General features: G+C 41.3%; 2 protein-coding genes across 3 annotated transcripts in view; one reads left to right on the top strand and one right to left on the bottom strand.

Annotated features, from left to right (window-relative positions):
* Positions 1 to 14,414, top strand: part of hydin (HYDIN axonemal central pair apparatus protein) — a 56,528-nt gene extending 42,114 nt beyond the window's left edge. For both annotated transcript variants that reach the window (XM_040006827.1, XM_040006825.1), the window contains 22 exons: positions 71 to 231; positions 508 to 602; positions 760 to 979; positions 1,108 to 1,308; positions 1,387 to 1,513; positions 4,231 to 4,396; positions 4,914 to 5,061; positions 5,174 to 5,381; positions 5,487 to 5,708; positions 6,617 to 6,786; positions 8,008 to 8,206; positions 8,910 to 9,062; positions 9,144 to 9,314; positions 9,541 to 9,650; positions 9,782 to 10,004; positions 10,804 to 11,013; positions 11,135 to 11,298; positions 12,248 to 12,398; positions 12,479 to 12,709; positions 12,836 to 13,060; positions 13,272 to 13,553; positions 13,966 to 14,414. In XM_040006827.1, coding sequence (XP_039862761.1) covers positions 71 to 231; positions 508 to 602; positions 760 to 979; positions 1,108 to 1,308; positions 1,387 to 1,513; positions 4,231 to 4,396; positions 4,914 to 5,061; positions 5,174 to 5,381; positions 5,487 to 5,708; positions 6,617 to 6,786; positions 8,008 to 8,206; positions 8,910 to 9,062; positions 9,144 to 9,314; positions 9,541 to 9,650; positions 9,782 to 10,004; positions 10,804 to 11,013; positions 11,135 to 11,298; positions 12,248 to 12,398; positions 12,479 to 12,709; positions 12,836 to 13,060; positions 13,272 to 13,553; positions 13,966 to 14,175 — 4,047 coding nt within the window. In that variant the 3' untranslated portion in view covers positions 14,176 to 14,414. The remainder of the gene's footprint in view (positions 1 to 70; positions 232 to 507; positions 603 to 759; positions 980 to 1,107; positions 1,309 to 1,386; positions 1,514 to 4,230; positions 4,397 to 4,913; positions 5,062 to 5,173; positions 5,382 to 5,486; positions 5,709 to 6,616; positions 6,787 to 8,007; positions 8,207 to 8,909; positions 9,063 to 9,143; positions 9,315 to 9,540; positions 9,651 to 9,781; positions 10,005 to 10,803; positions 11,014 to 11,134; positions 11,299 to 12,247; positions 12,399 to 12,478; positions 12,710 to 12,835; positions 13,061 to 13,271; positions 13,554 to 13,965) is intronic.
* A 404-nt stretch (positions 14,415 to 14,818) lies between these two features.
* On the bottom strand, positions 14,819 to 25,875 carry LOC120718332 (CD209 antigen-like protein E). Its single transcript, XM_040006830.1, has 6 exons — positions 25,717 to 25,875; positions 25,502 to 25,603; positions 25,025 to 25,171; positions 22,342 to 22,484; positions 16,363 to 16,466; positions 14,819 to 15,703 (listed from the first exon to the last, which is right to left on the bottom strand). The coding sequence occupies exons 1-6, from the start codon at positions 25,793 to 25,795 to the stop codon at positions 15,553 to 15,555; spliced, it is 726 nt and encodes a 241-aa protein (XP_039862764.1). The 5' UTR covers positions 25,796 to 25,875; the 3' UTR covers positions 14,819 to 15,552.
* Between the last annotated feature and the right edge of the window lie 433 nt (positions 25,876 to 26,308).

Here is a 26,308-nt window from a genome sequence, read left to right as displayed (position 1 = left end):
TGTTAGAGAGACAAGTGGTGTCAAATGCTGTATAGGGAGACAAGTTAATAAATCACATTCTTTTATCCAGGTGATAAGAACAGATCCTGAGCCTTGCTGCTCTGTGGTCGACGGCTCTCAGGTGGAGCTTGAATTACGCATCAGTGCTGTCTGCGACTATGTGAAGTTAAGCTGCAGCACAGACACCATCCTCTTTGAGAACACCATGCTTTTCCAAACCAGGCTGCAGCAGTAAGTCAGGTTTTGTGTACAACATATTCCAAGTCATCAAACCTAATAATATATAACATGGTTTTCTTGTGAAACATTATTTGGGGTTTCTTATTCATCAGATAGAAATGAAAATACTAAAGATCAAAAAGATAGCCACTAAAGGCTTATATGTGATGTATATCTAACATTACATTCCTCAACAGTGGACACCATAAATGTAAATTCAAAAATATGTCTTTCTTTCTGAGTATTTCTGAGTGTTACTTTTTTTGTTGTCTGCACACACGCACGTAGACTGCAGGTTGTGAATGAGGGAAGTGTGAAGGTGGAATTCTCCTGGGAAGTTCTCATGGATCCAAGCAGCAATATTGTCAGCTGTGACCAAGAAGGTACGACAGAAATATTATATCATCAATATTATTGGGTCAACTTGTCATTGTTGGATTTGATCCTGAAAATAAGTGCTATTTCTTTCTGTACCTACACGTGAATACTTTAAAACCTGGACTTGACTCTGTGTAAATGTCTACATGTGGTGTTTAACAGAGGGGACCTCGACTTCTCGACCTGGCAGCAGATCAGCAGGATCGCTGACTGAAGCCCGTCCTCTGGCGAACTTGTTGTCACTTCTAATGTTGAACCCTGAGCTTCCTCCTTTCAGCATTGAACCCAGCGTAGGGACCATGAAGCCGGGTGCCAGGCAGAACTTCACTGTTCGCTTTTTACCCCTGCAGGTGTCCACTTTTCAGGGAAAGCTGTTTTGCAGGTAAGGGAAGTGTAACATTTCCATGCAGGTAAACGTTTAACTAGGTATTTTCTTCAAGTTTTTTGAAAATGGCGTCAATGGTTTGGATGCTTTTCTTTCCTTTTTGTGAGTATGCACTTTTCTTCCAGTATTCAGAACTTGCAGGATGGGGAACAGGTCCCGTGTATCTCAGTGTGTGGCCGCAGCCTTTTGCCCCAATTCCACTTTGACCTGGAAGATTCAGACTACATCAGTGGGAACCGTCGTAACTCTGAATTCAGTGGCTCTCTGGACCCAAACACCAGAATTTTGGAGATTCATGCCATTGGTTTGTCTGTACCATCAACAAGGTAATAGCAAGTAAGGTTAGAACTTCTATCTCTGTCAGTGTAACCCAGGATGTTTCATGCTCTCGGTTGACTCTTTAGGTCTTTTAGTGTGGTGAACCCAACCAGTAAGCCCTACTCATTCAAATGGAGGTGTGAGGACAAAAGTAGGAGCCATTTCCACTGTCTCGTTCCATCTGGTGTCATTCCCCCTGGGAACAAAGCAGAAGTAAGAATAGACAGAGTGCAGCCACATAACAATGATGGTCTTTTCATCGTAAAGTATCTCACAGAGTGTACTACCTCATTCCCATCTTGATCTCATTTTCTCCATTTGTCAGTCTTGGGTTCTCTTCTTTTACCTTTATCTGTCTTTATTCATCTCACTCACTCCACGTGTTTTTCTTGAACTAACAGTATATAGCATTATCAATTCAATTCTTTATTTATTTGTCACATGTAGTTATAACTAGTACAACACACAGTGAAATGTTTTTTCCGGCTAAAAAGTACTCCCCCCCCGACTGTGCATCTTACTAAAAAAATATCTATATAAAAGTATAAAAATGTATAATATCGTGCAAAATATTACGCTGTAATAGTTAAGAGCTATAGTGTACGTATTTACATAAATACAGATGTAAATGATAAAAAAAATACAAATAAAAATAAGGATAAAACTCAAGGAAAATTATATACTGTGTATGGAATTGTCCATCATGTTGTCTGATTTGTGTTTTGATTGAGGAGTCTCACTGTTTGTGGGTAAAAACTCCTCCTGAACCTTTCAGTTCTTGTTTTCAGGCTACAGAGGCGTTTCCCTGACCTCAGTGGCCTGAACAGTTTGTAAGCGGGATGGCTGGAGTCGTTAGTGATCCTGATGGCCCGGGATCTGCACCTTTCAGCGTAGATGTCCTGCAGTGTTGGTAAAGATGTTCCCATAGTGCGTTCAGCTGTGCGCACGACCCTCTGCAGGGCTTTCTGTTGCTGTACTGTGCAGTTCCCGTACCACACCGTGATGTTATTACACAGGATGCTCTCAATGACCCCGGTGTAGAATCTCCTCTGGATGTTCTTGGAGATCTTAAACCTCTTTAAACGCCTCAGATGATAGAGGCGCTGTCTGCCTTTGCTGATGAGGAAGTCCGTATGTGTGTTCCAAATAAGGTCCTCGTTGATATAAACACCGAGGTATTTAAAATTAGAGACTTTCTCCACAGGGTTTCCATTGATCTGAATTGGGGTGTGAGTTTTCTCGCCTCTCTGTCTCCTAAAATCAATCACCATCTCCTTTGTTTTGCTGATATTCATGGAGAGGTGGTTTGCCACACACCACTTTGCTAATCCGTCCACCTCGCTTCGGTAGGCCCTCTCGTCATTCCCGGAGATGAGTCCTACCACCACTGTGTCGTCAGCGAACTTCACAATGGAGTTAGTGGGGTATCTGGCCGTGCAGTCCGCGGTGTAGAGGGAATAAAGAAGAGGGCTAAGCACACATCCCTGGGGGGCCCCTATGTTCAGTGAAAGGGTATGAGAGTACACATCCCCTATTCTCACCGACTGTGGTCTCGCAGTCAAAAAGCTGTGAATCCACCTGCACAAGGATGTGCTGAATCCCAGATCCCGGAGCTTATCCGTAAGGATGTGGGGCACTATGGTGTTGAACGCTGAGCTGTAGTCTATAAACAGCATTCTCACATAGTTCCCACGTCCCTCATCTAGATGTCTCAGTGTGGTGTGCAGGACCTGTGCTACAGCATCTCCAGTGGATCTATTTGTCCGGTATGCAAACTGCAATGAGTCCAAGTCGGGAGGGAGGAAAGAACTAATAAAGGGTTTCATGAGCCTCTCAAAACATTTCATCACTACAGATGTTAGGGCCACTGGGCGATAATCATTTAGGCTGGCTGGGCGGGTGTTCTTAGGGATCGGAACAATCACTGATGTTTTAAAGCAGGTGGGGACTACCTGCTGGGCCAGGGAGGCATTGAAGATGTTAGTGAAAACTGTAGTTAGCTGATCTGCACATACTCTTAGCACACGTCCCGGTATGCCATCTGGTCCCGCTGCCTTCCTGCAGTTGGTTGCCCTCAGAGCTCTCCTCACGTCATGCTCAGAGAGTATCAGTGGTGCTGGTTCAGCAGCGGGGGCGGGTGCAGGGCTCTGAGATTGAAACTGAGGCGCCTCAAAACGCGCAAAAAAAGCATTGAGTTCGTCAGCTAATTCCGGTTTCGTACATCTCACAGTGCTGGGTTTATAATCTGTGATTGTTCGTAGCCCGTCCCATATACGTCGGGAGTCGCCATATTGGAAATGCGACTCCACCTTGTCCTTGTAACGCCTTTTAGCCGCTTTCACAGTCTTCCTTAAACCATAAGAAGCTGCTTTATAGTTGGTCATATCGCCCGATGTGAGCCCCATATTGTAGGCCGTGGTCCGTGCTTTGAGAGCTCTCCTGACAGTAGAGTCAACCCAAGGTTTTTGATTGGGAAAGGTCCGAATTGTAGTCGAGGGGATGATGGTATCCACTAGCATTCCAATGAAGCTAATCGCTGTGTCCGCAAACTCGTCAATGTTTGCGGAAGTATCCTGGAATACGTCCCAGTCTACATCACCGAGTACGTCCTGCAGCGTCGCCTCTGATTGGACAGTCCAACGTTTGACCTCTCGCGTCACCGGAGCTTCCTGATGAAGCCTTTGTTTATATTCCGGGGCGAGTAAAATTATGACCACCTGCCTGATATCTAGCCCCCCACCCCCACCACCACCACCACCACCTCTCTTTTGCCATGAAAATACCAAATAACTGTGATGCACTGGGTATTCTGATACCTTTCTATCAGAACCACCATTAACGTTTTTGGCAATTTGAGCTCCAGTAACTTGTCTGTTTTCATGAATGAGTCTTGGCCACCCCTGAACCTGCTTTGTCTGCTTTGTTTGCAGGTGTGTTTTGAGTATGTTGCCGAGCAGCTGGATGCAGTGGAGTCCTTCTGGACCTTCATTGTTGACACTCTATCGCTATCTGTTCCCTTCCTATGTGTGGGCACTGCTAGAGAACCAATCACCTATCTCGACAGACCTCACTTTGACTTTGGGGAACTGCTTCTTGGTAATTCAGTTTTAATATATACAAACGCAAACGTTCAAATAATCCCTTATACTCATACTTTGTGCGTATTTGCTTCTTTTGATGGTAAAATTAGATGATTTTTTGTCTTTAACTGGCTTGACTAATGAAATGCAACAAAGAATACATGTCATTCAATTGAGCTTAGATTTACAGCAAGTGTGATGATGTCCTGCTCTGCCAACTCAGCCCCTGCCTGCATCAGTTGATGGCTCTACCAATGCCCTTCCACAAATCCAGTTGGCAGCTCTCACACAGGGCATGCTACCTAAGTTGCTTTAGCCTGCCTATGGTTGATGTGCATCTGCAAGCTGCTTTGCAACCCACTTCCAACACAGCTCCTCTTTCAGTTTATGCCTTAAGATTAGTAAATATACTGTCTCTAATGATATCTTGGTGTTAATGGCAGATGTGTTGCTACAATAGGTTTTTCTAAGAATAAATTAATCTATCACATTCTGATACAGATTACTTTGAATTTTTCCATGTACTCTTAAAGGACAAAAAGTGGAACAGGCAGTTAATTTTGTGAGTGAAGAGGAAGAACCCTTCCATTTCTCTGTGGTTCCTTCATCTCTTTTCTGTGAAGACCAGCAATCGAGGCTCATATTGGAGCCCATGACTGGCACAGTGGCACCCAAAAACAGGTTAATGACATTATAATCTTAATTAGATAACGATGAAATATGCTCCCCAATGGCATGTTATAGAAAGTCCAAGAGAAAACTGCATCAGATAATTGTAAACTGTTTTGTGCAGGTTGCCGTTATTGGTGTCGTTCACACCTTCCTGTGAAGGTTATGTGAGTTTCAAAGTGGTTCTGAGGGTGAAGAAGAAGTCAGAGCCACTCACACTGATCATTAAGGCTGATTGTTTCACCCTGAGCACTTCTGTACAAGTTGAGAAGCCAGAGGGGGGCCTCAAAATGATTGCCCCCAACCACCAAGAAACTCTGGACTTTGGGGAGGTCAACACAGTTTGATGATACAGACAAAAATATTCATATGTATATATGTACAGTCACCTTCCTTTACATGACAACTTAGAGCTTCCTGTGTGTCTTTCTGTACAGGTGGGGATTTCAGAGCAATCCACTTTTACTTTTCTGGTGTCCAATCTGTCAAGATTCATCCTGGAAGTGAACTTTGAACTAACGGGTCCCAAAGCACTGCAACAGCACTTAGTCACAAAAACACAAAATGCTGCCATCGATGCTGGGAAGCAGCTGCAGTCTTCACTGTGTTTTTCCCCCCAGTGCATTTGCAACCTCAAAGACGTCAAACTAAATATCAAGGTAATAGGCTGGTGTGGATTTTTACAGAGGTAACATGCTTTAAAGGATCAGCGAGGCTTTTAAGTCTAAAGGAAAACATCATGCTTGTAGTTCTCTTTTAAGACAAGCTCATGTACATGTAGGCAGTTTGGCTGAAGTTATCATTTTCATTAGCAGTTATTGTTATACCATAAAAATAGATCATCTTTTAGAACTAAGTCTGTCTATCTGAGTATTGTGTGATGTTTTTTTTGTTTCCTTGCTGACAGTTTAACCAAAAGGCATTTCCAGTGGAAATGGGCTGACATATCCTGAGCATAACCATGTATAATGTGGCTTTGTAGCTTATCAAGGTCGTGCTAAAACATTTTTTGACAGATTTTCGAGCGCCGTGTACTACATAAAATTGGTTTGAGGTCTGTGAGCACAACCAGAATACATAAGGCGCACAGGATTATAAGGAGCACTGTCCATTTTTCAGACAATCAAAGGATTTTAAGAGCGACTTATTTTCCGAAAAACACGGTAATAACGACGGCCCGCTTGCATGCCCTACCAAAAAATGTGCTTTGGTGTGTATCTGACGGATGAAAGCCAAACCAGTTCCACACCACTGAAGTTGCACCATTTTTACAAACCAATTCTGGTTCATCTGTTTCATTCGACGATCCTCTTTCGCCTTCTCATTCTCCGTCGCCGCCATGCTTTTTCTGCCATGTGCGTATGAAAACAAAGGCACTGCGCATGTGCGTTTTACCCATATTCTATCGCGACATTTTATTTTCTTATCATTGCCTAACACTATACCGGTATTACTGTGAACGGTATGATATGGCCCAGCCCTAGGTGTGAAAGATAATAATTATTGAATTTTGCTTTCTGGGCATTTCCCTTTCTGATGTAAATTTCTTCTTGATTCATCTCATCAGGTGAAACGTGGGCCAACATTTGCCTTTGATATAAAAGGCAAGGCTGTATCACCCAGTCTCGAATTCTCCTCTACCAAGCTTAACTTTGGGAAGTGCTTCTTGTACTGTCCTGGTATGGAACCGGCAACTCAGACCCTAGTGTTAAGGAACAACGGCAAGAGGGACATCAGGTGTGTTTAAGACTCCGAACCATAAGCATGATTTTTTTATGAACTATTGGATTAGAGTTCACATATTTATTAATATAATATAATATGTAATATTAATATTATATTAACACATAATGTTTTGCTGCAAATATCATCAAAGCGGAACAGATTTATTTTAAAATGTAAGGTAACTGACATTTGATATTTCTTATCTCTAAACTAGTTTTCTGGATTTATGGTAACTTAATGTTAAACAGTTGTTGTCGTAGTTTGAATTCCAGTTTTTCTAGGATTCAAGGTTCTTCAAACATTCAAAAGATGTTACTGGTTTTACTCTTATCTGGCTCGTTGGCTGGTCCTGTCCTGGCCAACTCGGCATGATGCGTGGGAAGAAGAGGGAGACACTGCTGTAACTTTGCCTGAAGCAGATCTTTAATTCTTTTCATATAGGGTAGCAACATGACAATATCAGTTACACTCAAACATGTGCACATTCAAAACACTTTACAGTTGATTACATTAACTTAATGACTGTGTCAGCCCTTCATGGTGGTTGCAGCTCACTGTCACATAATCTTGTCCCAGGCTTCCTACAACAGGAAGTAACATCACACAGAAGGTCCAGAAACAAGAGGATCATTTAGAGCCTGATTGATAAATTGCTTTTAATTCAATTTCGAATTTTTACTCTGCATTTTTTCAGTGTCGCAGTTTAAAAATACGCTTTTTTTAACTGCTGCAGCAAACCATGGATTACTCATTTACATTCTGCTCGAATCAGCCAGTTGTTGTATTTGTTCAGTTTATATGTTTCCACTGGGAAACTGCAGCTTTTGATGTTGCATAGTTTATTTCTGTTTGACAAACTTTGCAAAATCAACACTCAGAACTTCGTAGAAGGATGTTTCTCCTGCCTCTTCTTTACTTTTTAATTTGTGTTTATCATTCGTCCCAAATACAAATACTAGCATATCGCTAATATCGCTGATAGTGACGCCACCAATATATCAGTCAGGCTCTAGTATCATTCAGATTTTTGTTTTTTTGTGTCAGGTAACTCTGAGGACAGCACGTTGCTGTGTAGATAAACAAAAATTTGACTCACAGAATCTGATCCTTCAAATCTTGTGCTTTCAGCAGGATGCCTCAGTTCTGTTTCTCTCCACCACTCAGTTGTTACTATAATCAGAATAAATGAGATTTTGAGAGTCTAAAATTAGATTCCTGTCTTCTGCTCCTCAGCATCCAGTGCCAGTTCAAGAACACTGCTTTCTTGGAGATGGACTTCCATGCAGATATTTTGTCACCTGCTGGTGTAAAAGAGATACCATTCACCTTTTATCCTCGTGAGCCATGTCAGTACCACGAGAAGCTCACCTTCATCTTAAACAGCTGTGTTACAAAACAGGTGGAGATACTGGGGCAGGGCATCGAGATGAAGGTGAGAACCACTGTGCATGTGTTGGACTCAACAACTATATTTAGGTTTTTCGTCAAAATACAATTTTGTCGTAAAAAAAAATAGATAATAATTAAAATGATATTTAAAATAACAAAATTAGCACAAAGAGCAACAATAATAATAAAAGAGTATAAACTGATAATTAGAATTACATTTAATACAATAAAATTAGCACATTAGATTAAAACAATAAAATCAGGGTCAGACTGTGTCATAAGCCAAGGAGTAAAAATGGGTTTTAAAAGTGGACAGTGAAGAGGCCTCTCCAATGTGCTGGGGCAGATTGTTCCACAGATTAGGAGCAGCAATAGAGAAGGCCCTGTCCCTTCTGAGCTTTCTCTTGTACCTGGGTACCTCCAGCAGCAGCTTGTCAGCCTACACCTAGAACATAGATTGAATACCCACCTCACAGTGGTTATGGATGGATTAAAAGGCATCTTTTAGATCTAATATAGGCTTATATCAATATAGCATTTAACTGTATTATGTGTTTGAAAAAAGCAACTTGAACACATGTAAGATTTATAAAATCAAGCTACATATTTAATAATTTTATTGATATTAGATTTTCAAAAACCTGGATCCAATGTGAAGATGCTCTGATGTCCACTGGCTTCATAATTTGACCATAAAATGTATCAAAATCAGTATGTTTTTAATATCATATCCTGACTTTTTGTAGCTGGAAGTTGAGCATCCAAGGCAGAAGAAGGTGAAATTGGGACCTCTGAAACTGGGTCAGAAGATGAAAAAACAGGTGGTTCTAGTAAACCGCAGCAGTATCGACCTTTCTTGCACCCTAATGCTCAGCACAGATACACCAATTGATCAAAAGGTATGCAGACAGACAACACAGGCAAGATATGCATAAACAGCAGTCCACTCGAGCAGCACTTCATGTCACCCTCTCTCCCAGGATCTGTGTTTCAGTCCAGAAGGTGAGCTGAAGCTGAAGTCTAGTGGCGGGTCATGTAATGTTCGGATCCATTTCTCACCTCATCAGCGCATTCGTCCCTTCATTGCTGAGCTGCAGGCAAAGTGTTTAGGCTTGATCCAACCCCTGCTGACCATCCAAGGCTCTTGCCAGGTACATAAATTTCACTGTGAAACAGATAATCTGTTTCTTTATGTGTCTTGATCAGCATCAGCTTCTAGGAGTAAATTGTCACATAAAATATTTTTTAATAAACCTTTCCTTCAGACTTCCTTTAAAAAAGTTCTGAATATAGACTGTATTACTAATATGAATTAAACTGAATGCCATGATCTTATAACAACGATTACCGTTAACATAATTCACAAAAAACTACCAGGGTGTTGAAGTTCAGCTGGACCAGGACTGCCTTTCCTTTGGAGCTGTGGTCCAGCACTGCCAGGTCAAGAAGAAGATTGTCATGACGAATACTGGCGACAGTAGTGCCAGGTAAGGTTAGACGCTACCAGCAAACAAATCTCCACACAGACACACAGTATTGTGTTATTGCAATCAGGTGTCACATGCACAGGATTATATCCTCCTATTTGCTTTTTACTTTTCAATCCACCTTCTTACAGGTTTAACTGGAAAACAGAGGATTTTCCTGCAGAGTTGTCCATTGTGCCATTAAAAGGATTTATCAACCCAGGGATGGAAGTTTCCTTTCAAGTGACGTTTGCCCCTGTGGAGCTGCGTAACGACACAAGATATGAGAATCTGTCCTGCTTTGTGGAGGGTTCCTCCTCACCCATCACCTTTACTGTCACTGGCTCCTGCATCGCCACCTCCACCAGCAGAGAGGTTTGACTGAAGCACCTTTTCAGACAAATACAGTGTTGAGTAATATAGTAAACAAACAAAAAAAAACATCTGATTGATCATTGGATAGTTACTTGTTAAGAGCTATTTCAGGTTAACTGAATGCTTTTGAAGACCAGTGAGGATGAGAATGTGTCATATTTACATGATGCATGTATGTGATCTAACTTTTAAAAACCACTGACTTACATGTGCAAGTGATTATTTGTGCTATTGAGTTAAAAGTGAGAGACTTTAATCTTACCTTTCAGTATTCACATGCAGAGCAGCAGTGCTGTATGTATTCAGTAAACTAACGAATTCTGTTTCCATTTAATTATTTTAAATAACCACATGGCATGGCATAGTTTCAGGTTTCTAATACAAATCTGCTCACTCACAGTGTTTCCAGTAACCAGTCAATAAATTCAATAAATTTGAAACCAGATGATGGCACAATAGTAAAGATGACTGTGAGTGTTTCAGATTGTAGGAATGGTTAGAGGTCAACATCAGGCGATGTGAAACATATATAAGAGTTTTTAAAAAATATTACTTGGCTTCAATGAGCTCAGTAACACTAATGTCTACAAGAAGTCTATCTAGAGATTGAGTTGAAGGTAATCTAATTTTTTACCATAACACAGGAATTAATTTCTCATATCAGCAGATGTAGCTCAGATGTGGGAAGATTATGTTTTGACATCAGAAGTTTAAACTTCACACATCATCTGTTCTTTGTAATGTCAGCGCCTTTGAGCCATCTGTCACTGAACTGTTGCTGCCATCTCTCTGTGTGCAGGTGGTGAATTTTGTTTGCCCAGTTCGTGGCTCTCACACTCAGACCCTGTCTGTGCTCAACCCCACAAACCAGTGTTGCAGCATCGCACCTGTCATTGAGGGTGAGCACTGGAGTGCTGCACTCTCTGTGAACTTCGAGCCCCACCAGAACACGGCATTCACGATCACCTACCGACCTATGACCATGACTACTTCTGGAAAAAAACATCAGGTAGAGGAGCAGTGTCATTTTAGTGGCACTGAGTTAAATATGAAATGCATGTAGATACGATTGATTGATTAAATGGATTTAATCCCTGAAAATTGTACATTTCTCCTTCCTTTTACCTCAGGGAACAGTCTTTTTTGCTTTTCCCGATGGGACAGGCATGCTGTACTCCTTGCAGGGAACTGCTGATCCTCCTAAAGCAGAGGACACTATTGTGCACGAGCTGCCGGCAAAAACTAGCCACACCGTGCTGCTCCCTGTGCACAACTGGCTCTCTAGGCAACAGCGGTAAAACACTTAAGACCACATTTACTAATCGGGGTAAAAACACTGAAAGGTGTGGTTATATTTATGGGGAAGTTGCACTGTTTTCTGAGCACAGGCACAGTCAGTTCATTTTAATATGACATGCTGAATCAGCAAGGTTAGCACAAGGTCAAGAGATGATATTCAGCTAATTTACTAACAGGAGAAGTTTGTTAATGGAACCACCAAATATTGTTTATTTATGTGTAATAAAACTTTATTAAGGAAAAATGTGTTTTTGCAGGTTAATAATGTAATTGCATTGATCAGAACAACCACAAACAACCGCTTCAAACTAACAAACAAATACAAAACATCAAAATAAGAAATGGGCTGCTATTAAAACTTCTCGAGGCATGATTACTGTCAGGATAAGGTCCAAATTCAGCATCATCATCCTTGCATTATCTTTTTTCTTCAGCCATATTTGTTGAAATTCCTGCCACAGAAGCCACAGAATGTTGAAAAGAACCTAATGCCAAAAACTGAAATTTAAGTTTTGTTGCTGCTGATATTGTGTGTCTCCTTTAGTTTGGAGGTCCCAGGTGGCTTGGTATAAGTTTTTATCACATCTTTGTCTGGATTTCCAAATAAAGTGACACGAGTGCAGAAACGTCTCCTAAATCTCTGCAGCAGTAACTGACACATTCAAGTGTAAAAAATAATATGTGTTTTTTTTCTCCTACTTTAAATTGCATGTTGCCAATGTTAAAAATCTGTTATTAAATATTTAGCAGCAAAATATACCACTGTCTTTACCAGCTAGTTTTTTTTTTTTTTTTAAATATGTGTATGCTGCCTAAACTGACCCAGAGATAAAAACTGTAGCTGGGTGAAGTGGAAATCGAAAATTTAAATATTCTAGCACTTTAATAAAAAGTGGAGGGAATGATCTCAGTCATGTCATGAATGTTCTCATCTGTGTTCTCAGGTTCCTTGTGCAGCTAGAGATAGTAAAGCCTGATAAACCAGATGCTACAGTGTCCCTCAGGGGCATCAAGTTCATCGATGTCCCCGCCCATGCTAACAGGGACTATGAAATGTCTTTCTTTACATATACAGAGGGACAGTTTAACACCAAGGTTTGATCAAACATTACACATTTCCAGATCTGAACTGACATTTGTTACCCATCATGACATCCTTTGATCTTTTTCTTCAGGTGACATTCCGTCACCATGAGACAGGTGAGTACTTGTTCTACCTCGTTACCTTCAAAGCCACGTCTCCAGGAGTCCTGTCCACCATAGAGTTAGTGACACCAGTTCGCCGGGCGGCCTCAGCCACCGTTCAAGTAGAGAACCCCCTGACCACAGCTTCCTGCCTCACCACTGAGTGTAAAAGCCGTGATATCATTGTCCCACCTCAGCACACGGTGCCAGGCCAGTCCAAGGTGAATACTGAATGCGTCTTCCATCATACATGGAAAACAAACAAACAAACAAACAAAACCCCTAACTGTGTTTCCATAAACAAACTCTAATAGGCACTGTCTGTGAATGTCTGCCTTTCCTTTTAGGGTGTTTTGCCTTTCGAGTACAAGCCTCTGCAAGCAGGCGAGTCTACAGCACGGCTAACTTTGTTCAGCAGTGAGCTGGGCCACTTCCACTATGATCTGCTTCTCAGAGCTCTGCCTCCGGCACCAGAGAAAACCGTGCACTTTAACGCTTTACTGGGCCGTAGCCACACCATCACTGTAAAGTTTATCAACTATGCCCGCTTCAAAACCACGTACTTCTGTAAGGTAAAAACAAAACAAAGAAGAAGAAATAGCCCTCTTCTGTCTTTGTATACATTCATGCTAGGATGACTTTATATGCATTCAGTGTCAGCCTTCATCACTTCTTAAGACACCTTTTTATGTGTTCTTTATAATTTGTCAACACACAACTCAGTGTCTGTATCTTTCTGTCAGTTTTAAACAGAAATTTTCTCGTGTTGTCTCTCTCCTCCAGACTGATTACCCAGACTTTATCGTGGACAAGAGTGTGAGTGTAACTCCGGGTTTCCACATGGGCTCAGAGGCCAGCGTGGACGTCTGTTTTGAGCCTTCTCAGCTGGGAGAAGTGAAAGGCCAGCTCAGCCTGTCTTCAGGAGTTGGTGGAGAATACATATTTCCCTTACATGGGTTATGCTTGCCCCCCCAGTCTCAGGGCCCGTTCAGCATTAAAGCTGGTGGAAACATCATCATCCCCTTCAAGAATGTGTTCCTGCAAACCACAGCTTTCTCTTATCTGGTAAAGACCAAGTAGAATTTGTGAAAATGGGCACAGTGAGAAAACCAGACCAAGCAGTGGCGTAAAGCTAAAAATGTCTTATTGACATAACATTAAGTGATTTCCAACATACTAATTCAAACACATCAAAAAAAGTCAATGTTATTAAAAACAGGGATGTTTTACTGAGGAGTATTTACACTGTTCACTGTGACACCATGAAACATTAAATTTAGCCTGGAACAGATGGCAGATTTGTGCAACTCTGTTGTGCAACCCTATGTTTCAACAGATTTGACTCTTGCTTCTCTCTGATACAACTTTCACTTTAGCAATTTTTTTTAGCAATGATAAATGCTTCAGTTTATTTGCTTCACTTAATAGTGCAGCTTATTTTGATTTTATGTAACCTGAACCCTGTTTGTGCCTATAGGTTGACAACCACCATTTTATAGTCAAAGGAGGGGGAAGCATCAAATCCAAAGAGATTCAGAACATCCAGGTGTCCTTTGAGGCTCCTCCAGATGGCTCTCCAGGACCGTGGTTTGGCACCTTGACCATCTCCAGTCAGAGCTCTGAGGGCCACAGGAAGCCCTACTCATGGGTCTATTACCTGAAGGGCCACCGCCCCGAGTCATTATAGAAACATGCAAATATAGAAAGACAGAGATGCCAACATGAGTACAATGAAAAAGGCATTGATTGCCAGATTGTACGATGGTCCAGTTGCATATGCTGACAAGTGACTTATCTGAAGCTTTATTAAGATTTTATTGCCAAAATCCAGAATATCTCCTTGTGTAGTGTTTGATTCAAGTAATTAGCTGACAAACCTGTCAATAAATATTTAACAACTGACTGAATAAATTCTGCAAAGAAAACTTGGAGATGCCTGTTACTACACAAATATTACCACATGGGGGGAATCATGAGTTCATTTGAACAGTATATGTGGTCCATTGATAGGTCCAGTTAGATCACTTGACTTCCTTTTTGTATCATAATGACCCATATGTTAACTTTTCACCTAAGTGAATTCATCCAAACTGGCCTGTTTGCTGTTAGACTCATGGCACATTATGGGGAAACTAGCTATACAGCAGTAACTTTCTTATTACCCAAAGTTAGAGCTATCACATCACACATGGTGAGGAGCTGCAGTGTATATGCAAAATTCACTCTTTTTACTTCTTAAGGAAAAACACTTTGATACAACCTTTGTCAGACTGTTCCGGTGGCCAACTCTTCCTCTTTTCATGGTGGAAAGAACAAACTTAATTAATTAAACCAAAGTGCACATAAGATATAATTTACAGACTTGTGCTTAATCATTTATTAATCATAAACAATCAGCCCAGCTTTACTGCTTGCAACAACAAGCCAGAAAAAAAAAACCCACACAAAACAAAAACGCAATATCCCTGCATTGCAGCAAGTCACATGGTACAGTTGTAGAAAAAAGTTTTGAGAATGACACAAATATTGGTTTTCACAAAGTTTGCTGCTTTTTGTTTTTATGATAGCAATTTGCTTATAATGCAAAATGTTTAGAAGAGTGATCAGATGAATTGAAAAGTCCTTCTTTGCCATGAAAATGAACTTAATCCCAAAAAACCCATTTCCACTGCATTTCATTGCTGCCATAAAAGGACCTGTTGCCTGAGGACAATATCCTGACATCAGTATAACTACTAACATATTGTGACAACTTCTGATTATCCATGAACATATGACTAATATGCGGTGAGCCAGAGAATCTGCTGTAGTTCTGCTTTGGCCACTGGTTCTCTTAAAATGTAAAATTAACTGATATATCAGAAAAGGCAGTCAGCAGTTGGACCTCAGTTCATGTGCTAAATTATGTTTTCTTTTTTTACAACAGGAAGTAAATCTATTTATAAAAGTGAACAGTATATAGCTATAGCTACAACTCAGCACTGCAATGCTTTAGCTAAATAGGTATTCAGAGAGGAATAAAACAAAAATAAAATAATAAATGATAAAGGTTCAGGAGTGGGTATTATGGTATTTTTTCACAGACCCACGGCAGAGAATTCCTGCATGAATAATCATTCCACAAAGTGTTGTCAAATGTCCTGATTTGAGCACAGTCCTCTTCACCCCACTGTGGGTCTCCACCGCCATTATCAGGTTGGCCATCTGCCCAGTACCTGACAGATCAGTGAGCACAATTATTATCTTTGAGAAAATAATTAGATCTGAAACATTTATAAAAGCAAGAAAAGGATGAAAAGATTTTTATAACATCAAAGATTACAGATGATAAAATCAGTTTCCTGGCTTGATTAATCCACTGAATTTATGGATCTACAAACTCTGTAGCTGTTAAGAACAAATTGCAACAAAATGCAAAACAAAACTTGGTGAAAAAAATAAGCTACTCTGTGTTTTTTGTTTGTTTGTTTGTTTTTCCCTGTCAGGAGATGATGGTAGTGTTGGCTGGTGTCTCCTATATGTGGTTTTATTTCTGTTATTCATTTTTAACTGTGTGGTTAACACATTTGACTTACACAAATAATATCCCCAGTTTAATTCCAGGAGACAATTACCCAGGTTAAAATCTGTGCTAAATCAAAACCCTGTGTTTTCACCTGCTGTGGTAACCCCATGGGAAATAAGGAAGCAGCTAAAAGTACATTCTTCATTCTAAAATGCTTAGTTAATATCATGTATGACCACCATAAGGCTATCAAAATAAGTCAATTTTTATGATTTTCAGCGACTGACATCTAAGTCTATTAGTGAGTTTATTTGTGAGCAGCATGTATTATAAATATAATTAATATAATCTGCCAAAATGACAGCTTACTTCAGATTAACAGGATTTCCGTCTACCCATTTCCATTTTCCCTCTTCTTCTTCATCATGTAAACCAATCCAAGTCGGTGTTTTGGTGAGCCTAGTAAGGTACTCCTGTTCAGAAAGAACAAAAACATGAATTCCCATTTGGGAATTTAGTTTATACACACATTTTAATGAAATTTGCAGATTGTCTTGGTGGAGTTTAATAAACTCAGCCGTCTGCTCTTTGCTCCCTAAAATATAACACTGGACACTGGAGTAAAATCTCTACCATCTCACACTTCTGTTTAATCAGTTATCTGTTTGACGTTTATTTACAGCTATTTATAGCTGTGTGAAAACTTTCTCAGCCAAACCGATTTACTCACAAACAAAACACTGAAAAAAGCCAAACAATAACATTTTGAAGTTAACTAAGTGACTTATATATCATGTTTAACCTGAGTAGCGAAAGACCGCGGGGGGTTTGACAACAATGTGCTGTGAGTTCGCTGTTTTGGCCGGCTCTAGTGAGCCATTCATCTCCTCCTTTGGCCAGCTTATTATCCCTGCAGGGTACCTGATCACAGGCAGGGCGTAGGTGTTGACAGCCCGGATCTTATTCTTACCTTTCAGCTGACTCCTCGGGACTTGCCTGGTACTTGGTGGTTGCAGCTTTCCTAGTGGTCTCCTTATGGTTCCCATTTGCCCTTGAGTACCCCAGCTACAAGTACCTGTTGTTGCCTTCTTGTAGTTTGATCCCTTCAGTTCTACTTTCCCTCCCTTCGTTATCATCCAACTACACTTCTCCAGTCCAAACAACATTCCGATGTCATTGCTGTGTATCCTTGTGGTGTGGATCAGTGAATGTCTGTCACATTCACTCTTGGCATACAGCTTGATGTCAAATCAAATCAAATCAAATCACTTTTATTGTCACATCACATGTGTAGGTACATTGGTACAGCACATGTGAGTCAAATTCTTGTGTGCGAGCTTCACAAGCAACAGAGTTGTGCAAAATACAATAATGTAAACAAGCAAAATACAAGAATGGCTACATCTGAAACTAATAAATATATGTACAATATATAATAGTATATGCATTTCTGGATGTGTATACTAAATATTTTTCTACGTGTGTGTGTGTGTGTGTGTGTGTGTGTGTGTGTGTGTGTGTGTGTGTGTACACATATTTTACAAATTAAATAGAGTAAACAATAAATAAAATATATAAAATATACAGAGTTGAGACATGTGCAAAACAGTGGCATTACTGTACAGTATGGAGTGCATAATGTTAAAGTTCCAGTAGTGAAGCTGAGGTGTCTATGAAGTGTTCAGCAGTCTGATGGCCTGATGGAAGAAGCTGTCTCTCAGTCTGCTGGTACGGGACCGGATGCTGCAGAACCTCCTTCCTGATGGAAGCAGTCTGAACAGTTTATGGCTGGGGTGACTGGAGTCCTTGATGATCCTCCCCGCTTTCCTCAGGCACCGCTTCCTGTAGATGTCTTGGAGGGAGGGAAGCTCACCTCCAATTATCCGTTCAGAGCACCGCACTACTCGCTGGAGAGCTTTGCAGTTGTAGGCGGTGCTGTTGCCATACCAGGTGGTGATGCATCCAGTGAGGATGTTCTCAATGGCACAGTGATAGAAGGTCCTGAGGATGCGGGGGCTCATGCCGAATCTTTTCAGTCTCCTGAGAAAGAAGAGGCGCTGCTGCGCCTTCTTCACTGTTTTGTTTGTGTGTACTGACCACGTAAGATCCTCAGCCAGATGTACACCAAGGAACCGGAAGCTGCTCACTCTCTCCACAGCAGCGCCGTTGATGGTGATGGGGGTGTGTACTTCTCTGCACCTCCGGAAGTCCACTATCAACTCCTTTGTCTTTGCGACGTTGAGGGTGAGATGGTTGTCTTGACACCAGTGGGTCAGGGCGCTGACCTCCTCCCTGTAAGCCGTCTCATCACCATTGGTGATAAGACCTACCACTGTAGTGTCGTCCGCAAACTTCACAATGATGTTGGAGCTGTTAGTGGCCGTGCAGTCGTAGGTGTAGAGTGAGTATAGGAGAGGGCTCAGTACACACCCCTGTGGAGCACCAGTGTTCAGTGTGATGGGGGATGAGGTGATGCTGCCCAGTCTGACCACTTGGCGTCTGTCAGACAGGAAGCTAAGGATCCAGCTGCAGAGGGAGCTGCTCAGTCCTAGATCCTGCAGTTTCCTGTCCAGCTTCGAGGGAACGATGGTATTGAATGCTGAGCTGTAATCTACAAACAGCATTCTCACATACGTGTCTCTCTTCTCCAGGTGTGACAGGGCAGTGTGTAGTGTCAGGGCTATGGCATCATCAGTGGACCTGTTGTGGCGGTATGCGAACTGTAGAGGGTCCAGTGAGTCGGGTAGTGCAGAGCAGATGAAGTCCCTGACCAGCTTCTCGAAGCATTTGCTCACGATGGGGGTCAGGGCTACAGGTCGCCAGTCGTTCAATGAGGAGATGGTGGAGGATTTGGGTACAGGGACGATGGTGGCCATTTTGAAGCAGGCTGGGACTACAGACAGAGAGAGGGAAAGGTTGAAGATGTGCGTGAACACTCCAGCCAGCTGAGCCGCGCATAACTTGAGGACGCGGCCGGGAATCCCGTCCGGACCAGTAGCTTTGCGTGCGTTCACCTTCCTGAAGCACTTCCGCACATCCTCCTCAGACACAGTGTGCGCACTGACGTCATCCGCGGTGCGCACACTGTCCGGTCTCATGGTGTTCGCTGTGTCGAATCTAGCGTAGAATACGTTTAGATCCTCACACAGAGAGGCCATGGTCTGCGGTGTGCTGGTTTTCCCTCTAAAGTCTGTGATCGTGTTTAGTCCCTGCCACATACTCCGAGGGTTGTCAAACTGTTGCTCCACCCTGTCCCTGTACTCACGTTTGGCTGCTTTGATCGTCTTCCGGAGTTGGTAATGTGCGTGTTTGTAGTCCGATGTGTTCGCGGAGGCAAAGGCGGTGCTCCGTGCCGCCAGTGCCGCGCGAACATCTCCGTTAATCCAGGGTTTTTGATTTGGGAAGGATTTAACTGTTCTGGATGGGACGACATCTTCCACGCATTTCCTGATAAATCCGCAGACTGAGTCTGTGTATTCATCAATGTCCCTAGCAGCCACGTGAAACATTTCCCAGTCCGCGTGATCAAAACAGTCCCGCAGCGCAGACTCCGATTGGTCCGTCCAACAGTGCACCGCCCTCCGGGTTGGAGCTTCCTGTTTCAGCTTCTGCCTGTAGGCGGGCAGGAGCAGGATGGAGCGGTGATCTGATTGGCCGAATGGGGCGCGGGGGAGGGCTTTGTACGCATCCCGGAAAGAGGTGTAGCAGTGGTCGAGTAGCCGGTCTCCACGAGTGTTAAAATGGATGTGTTGGTGGAGTTTGGGTGAGACTTTCTTCAGGTTTCCCTTATTAAAGTCTCCGGCTGTGATAAACGCTGCCTCTGGGTGTGCGGTTTCCTCGCTGCTGATCGCGCTGTACAGTTCCCTGAGTGCTCGGTCAGTGTCGGCTTGTGGGGGAATGTAAACAGCTGTAATAATCTCTGCTGTAAATTCCCTCGGTAGCCAGAATGGCTGGCACTTAATCATCAGGTACTCCAGGTCCGGTGAGCAGAAGGATTTGACCGGGTGCACGTTCGCATAATCACACCAGCTGTTGTTGATCATGAAACATACACCACCGCCTCTGCTTTTCCCAGTAAGATCCTGTGACCTGTCCGCGCGATGCACGGAGAACCCCGGTAGTTGTATTGCGGAGTCCGGTACCTTGTCCGATAGCCAGGTTTCTGTGAGGCAGATCACGCAGCAGTCCCTCATCTCTCGCTGGAATGAGATCCGTGCCCGAAGCTCGCACAGCTTGTTCTCCAGAGACTGCACATTCGCCAGTAATAAACTGGGTAACGGTGGTCTGTTAGTGCGCCGTCTCAGTCGAACCAGAACGCCAGATCTTCTCCCTCTGCATCGGCGTTTGCGGCCTCCAGGGCCAGAGAACAAAGGCGTCTCAGGTGAGATGAATGGGGGGTCTGCAAACGGAGCGTCCGTGTTGCAAAACTTGAACTCCGGAAAGTTATAAGAAAGACCGTCTTTTATGTCCAGTAAGGTTTGTCGGTCGTACACAAGGAGACATGTGCTACTTGCGAAAAAATGAAGGAAAAGTAAAATTAAACACAGAAAAAAGCTGTTGCTTGGGGGAGCTCGCGACGAGGCTGCCATACTCGGTGCCATCTTGGATGTCATCCACGTAGAGGAGGTGGCTGACGATTGGCCCATTCGGTAGTCAGTATCCGCAGCCAATCTTGTCAGTGAACTCACTGAGCGGTTTCAGGCCTATGCAGAACAGCAGTGGAGACAGTGCATCTCCTTGGTAGAACCTGCACTTGATGGTGACTTGTGCTATGGGCTTGAAGTTGGCCTCTAATGTATGGGCTCTAGTGTTGTACACCACATACACATTGAGTTCCTGATGACGGCTCTTAGGGTCCTGTTGATTTTGTATAGTTCTAGGCATTCCAGGAACCTAGGTGTGGGGCATCTATCCAGGCAGCGCACAGGTTGCTGAGCCTAGTCTTGCTGTCTCAGACAACTGCTCGGTCTACCAGTAGCCTCCTTTCTGTGCCCCACTCATGTAATGAACCATAGCTTACCCACTACCATGCTTGACAAAAGCTTCCATTTGGTACCAAGGCTATGACCAGTCCCTTCTTGGGGTATTTGGGGATCAGGACTCTCCGGCCTTCAGTCATCCATTCAGAGTGTCTCTCATCGACTCAGTGAATATTCAGCCCCTTCAGCCAGTAGGTGTGGCCATGGTGAAGTCTGGTGCTGTCTAACTCTTCACTGTGATGATTACTAGACCATGTTCAGGGTCTGTGATAATCACTGCGATGGTTAAATCACAGTGATGGGTACTGGATGGATATCATCCATCTAAGTTCAGGGAGCAGCCCACTTCTCATCAGGGTGTTCTGGTACCTCAACACCTGACGCAGGCCTTGTTAATCCGGTCACGTCCGAGCCTGTATGGCTCCATATTTATCTTTTTTCGCTCATGTCTGTGGTAAGCTATACCATTATACTACACACACACACACTAGACTTCTTCCACAGTATCCAGAGTGAGATGGAGTAACAGCTGTTTCAGGGTTTAATAATTGCTGGGACATAAAAATATGTATAGTATGTTTGTTTGCTTTGCTGTAAAATGTCAGTTTTTATAGTTTTTCTCCTGCTTTGACCCACCCTCTAGTTCTCATCTGAAGATGTATTTGCCAAAACAGCTCAATTGTAGTTAACAATTAAATTTACTATATAATCGATTAAAACTGGCTGCAAAATAATTTCATATGTCAATTATTATAGGTCCGTCAGTATTTGGGAGCTGAATCTTCAGCCCTGCTGAAAGCCTAAATGGAAGCTTGTCAAGTAAAAGTGAAGAAAGGAGCATAAACGAGACGTGCAGCATACAGGAGACCGCAAAGCTGAGAGCAGAATTGATCAAATTAGGAGCTAAAATAAAAGACTGAAGTGATAGCCGTTTTTATTTTCAGCAATTTTCCATTTTTAAGGACAAAAGTTTTCAAACTTGTCCACGCCTTAAACCTCATGTGTGTTTAATCTAGTAGTAGCAAATGCATAAAAATAAGGGATTTATGAGGACACTGAATAAAAAAATTGCTTCCTTGAAAACAACATTTACAATTTAGTATTGAATGAAAATAATCTATATACAAAGTGTCTTTGAATGGCAGAGATGCATGTAGCACAGAGCCATTGCTCAGTGTCTGAGCGGCAGAACGCCAGAATCTTAGCTGGAAGCTCACAAAACCATTTCAACAACCACCACACCGCTAAAACTAGACATCTCACAAATTCCAAAAATGCAGGTTTCATCACACTCAAAAGTAATGAATGAGGGGTACGAATATGAATATTCATGTATAAACACAGTAAAACACATACATATGAACTGCACCTGTTCTTTAGCGAACTCAATAACCACCAGATCTGCTCCTCTGTCTCTGCAGTCCCTTCTGGCTGCATCCCAGGAATCAGAGCTTCCAGAGAGGAGATAGCAGCTACAGCTGAAACTACTCCATCCTGCAGGACATTGTATAACTCGAAGAAATTAAAAACAAGTAATATTTCAGTAAGGTTAATGAAAAATATTTAATGAACCTTACAACAATGCTCATTTGATTTGTTTAATTAGATTTATCTATAGTTTATTCACCTCCTGACTTTTATATTTGTTTGCCTGTGTATATTTACTATGGTGACAGTTTTTGTACTGCAACCAATATTTTAATAATCAGTTATTCCATTCAGTAATCAGATAAAAAGTACTTTTTTCTTATTAATGGGCAATAATAAATGTTCAAAAGAAAAAAATCACAGGTCTTTTAAAATGAATCCATCATCAGTTTATATTTTAGAAATTGCTGTTGCAACTCTTTCATGTATTTACAGGCCATATTAAAAAAATTCTTAGATGCAAAAATAAATATATGATGTCAAGTGCAGTAGTGCCCAATGAAATAATACAGCCTAAACTAATCATTCCAAGGTTTTAAACATTATTAGGAGACAAAAAACAAACAAGCAAAAAGTATTTTATCTCCTGGATGAGGTGTTTTTGTGTATGTGTTTTTGTGCCTGTGTGCTTTAGTTTTCTAGTAAATGTGTTGTTGTAAGCCTTTAGAGGAGCTGCAATGAAGAAAATAGAGCATATCAGTGTTCTGATATTTGCCTTGTGCATTTTTTTACTAGCCTACAAAAGAAAAAAAGATTGAACAGAGTTTTTTTATATTATTTGACTTTAAATCTGAAAATGACGTTACAAAAGCATCTTCTATTCACGTCAGAGTTAGCTAAATACATGGTTTGATGTTAGCCTCCCCCCACCTTAATGAAGAGGGTGAGCTCAGGCGGAGTGAAGAAAGCATGTTTGGTCTTGGTTTGTTGCATCCAAAACAGCAGCACTTGTGGCTAAAACTTTACTGGGAACCTGCCAGGAGTCCTAATGAAGCCAGCTGTTCAACAAACTCCACCATGAAAAAAAAATATTTGCAGCTGTTCTCATCTGACTTATTTGGTTTACACAGCAAAAATCTGCAATAAAGCTACATCCGACTAATAAAGGTAATAAAGTTAAAATATGCAGATGAACTGCTAGCTTAGCCTGATAGGATGGTTGCTTAAATCATCCTACTAACCTAAGGGTGAATCTAAGGTGGGGGGGTGGGGGGACATGGGGTGTACTAGAAAATATTTATTTCAAGTTTTTCCAAGCATTATCTTGCATATTTAGATTAATATCAAATATAAATAAATTAGATATTAATTCAGTTGTATTAATATATAAAAAAAATACTTTTTTCCTTTTCTTCTATATTGATTATATATTACATATATCTATTATATATCTTTATATTTACTATCACTACATTATATTTCTCATGTTGGGTGATCAGTGTATTACAGCAACCAAAAAAAACAAAAAAACAACAACAACCCATGACTCAATACAATAAATACAGTTTCACAAAAAACACATTTTGAAAAGTTAAATGTTATACTGTGTCAATATCAATATCAATCAACATCAATCATTCCAAATCCAAATTAGAACTTTGGCACAACCATAAACTGTAAATGAAGAAGGGACGTCTCTGAAAAGTGAGGCCAATCCAAAAGTGCTTTAAATGCCTCTCTGAGAATTAGAAGGTGAAATATTGAATTTGATGTGTGCAGAAGAAAACAGTTTTCCATGTCAGACAAATATCTTGAAAGAAAAAAGATTATTATTATTATTATTATTATTATTATAATAATAATAATATTATTCATATCATTAAATTAAATATTTTAAAGTTTTGTTTTGTTGAATGGCTGTGAAGAAGGTCTGTTATTATCAGTCTTCTGCAGGTTAACGTCTCACTATTTTTGCTGTCTTTTCCAGAGTAAAAGTAAAAAAAATTAAAGTAACCACAAAACTGCAATCTACCTAAGTTTTACGCAATATGCAAAATGCAGCTACAGTAACTGGTCCTAACTTCTAATAACTGGGTGAAACTGATAGAAGGTTGTGTTTAGAGACTCAGTGATTTGTCAATCTCTAAACAAACCTGTAGATCAGAAAGTGATGTCTCGGTGAAAAGATGCATCACAACTGAATCAAACATGACCACAGATGAAACAAGTAAAATAACAGTTAAAAAAAGATTTAAAGGGTATTGAGATAAAAAATAAGAATATGTAGTGTCAGTGTAAGGGCTATCAGCTTCCTTTTCAACTTCCTTAATGAAAATACATTAAGGATACTTGTTGTGGATTCAATCATTTTATAAGTCACTAAACACCATTAAATACATTTCACATATGTGTCGAAGAAATACAGCCCTTAAATTATTTTAGTACCATTCAGATTTGTAAATGTAAATTTGTGACAAGCATAAGGTACACTGCTGCACTGCAGCTTTATAGTGACAAGCAGTGATGCGGATAATGGTTCATATGATATTTTCCTAATGACTGAAATTTGATTTTAAAAATGTGTTAAGTCAGAAGAAAATGATTACATCATTTGTTTGGAAAATGAATCACTACATTTCCGAGAAAAACCATTTAGAGACACAACAGCTCACACAAGGACTCACTCTGCTTTTTAAGCTCTTCAGTCTTTTTAGTCAGCAGATCTCGCTCCTCAGTCATGGAAGAAAGTTGGTTACTGACTGCAGAGATGTTTTTATTCAGAAGGTCTCTCTTCTCAGCCTGTGCCGACACATGTTCAGCTGAATTGTGGTCTGAAATAAAAGGAAATAACATTGATGCTTTCATTGATTGAGGCACAAAAGATCTAAATAAAAAATATTTTTAAAATTCTGACTGTAATTTGTGAAACATATTAATTATGTAGACCAGTTTTATGCTTGCACAAGTTATTGTTGCTGTGATCTTGTCGTCTTCAAGATAATTTCAAGAGGATCTTGAAATGGAACAATCGAAAATTCCACATTGAATTCCAAATTTTATTAAAAATTACATACATTAAATTACATTAAAAAATAGCTCTTAATCATTCACATGGTGACTGATGATCAGTAGAACAACTATCCATGAAAAATCCAACTCACAGAAGAAACTAAGTGTGATACGTCCAACCAGCAATAAAACAGTGAGCAGGCTCAGGGAGAGAATAACACCCAAATAGAAACTTCTCCTAGAGCTCCTCTGACCTGAAAAGAAGACAAAAAGAAAAACAAACAAACAAACAAACAAGGAACCCAAACAAATGTTCAGTAGTAATAAGAGATGTTATAACCTCCTTGCTCTATCACTTCCATTTTACCTGTGTAATTTGTTGAAGGTGTTGGGTTGTCAGGTTTAACGCATTCATTATTGGCATATATTGCCTCCATTGCATACATGGATTTGGATTGTTTTGGAGAGCTCAGCTCTGCAGCACAGGATGAGTGAAGTGTGAAAGTCTCACTGGTTTCAGTTTATTCTCCTTTTAAACTGAGTTTCCAAGATGGCGGCGCGTGAACAACGCGAGGCTCAGTGTCTCTCCAGAATCTGCTATTTAGCGGTTTTTTATCTACTTTTAACCGGATTATTCGTCCAGAATTGCTGTGCGTTGCTGACCTACAGCAGACAAGAGCTTCTGGACATCTGGACTCACAACTCCAACAGTTTTATCGCCGATCTCCGACTCATCCCAGAGATCTCCAGAACACCGGAGGCTGCCCACTCTCCCCGGCCGGGCGGAAGTGCACGCAGACGGCGCCGAGATCGTAAACAAAGGCGAGGTAGGCGCGGAGGGCTACGGGCTAAGCTAAAGCTAACACCACACCGGCTGCCTTTACCCAGTATTTTTCTCGCCAATGTCCGTTCTCTGGCAAACAAAATGGATGAGACACGGCTCTCCATCACTAACAACA

The sequence above is a fragment of the Simochromis diagramma genome, unplaced genomic scaffold (genome assembly GCF_900408965.1).
Source record: "Simochromis diagramma unplaced genomic scaffold, fSimDia1.1 OVJJ01000514.1, whole genome shotgun sequence".
In the NCBI taxonomy this organism is placed as follows: domain Eukaryota; kingdom Metazoa; phylum Chordata; class Actinopteri; order Cichliformes; family Cichlidae; genus Simochromis; species Simochromis diagramma.
This window is presented reverse-complemented; position numbering and strand designations above follow the sequence as displayed.

Excerpts from the sequence above, each read along its gene's own strand:
- LOC120718332 (XM_040006830.1), bottom strand. The coding sequence starts at position 25,795 with ATGTATGCAATGGAGGCAATATATGCCAATAATGAATGCGTTAAACCT. Across the intron at positions 25,604-25,716 it reads ACCTTCAACAAATTACACAG|GTCAGAGGAGCTCTAGGAGA; the intron begins GTAAAATGGAAG and ends TCTTCTTTTCAG. Across the intron at positions 15,704-16,362 it reads GGAAATCCTGTTAATCTGAA|GTACTGGGCAGATGGCCAAC; the intron begins GTAAGCTGTCAT and ends CTGATCTGTCAG.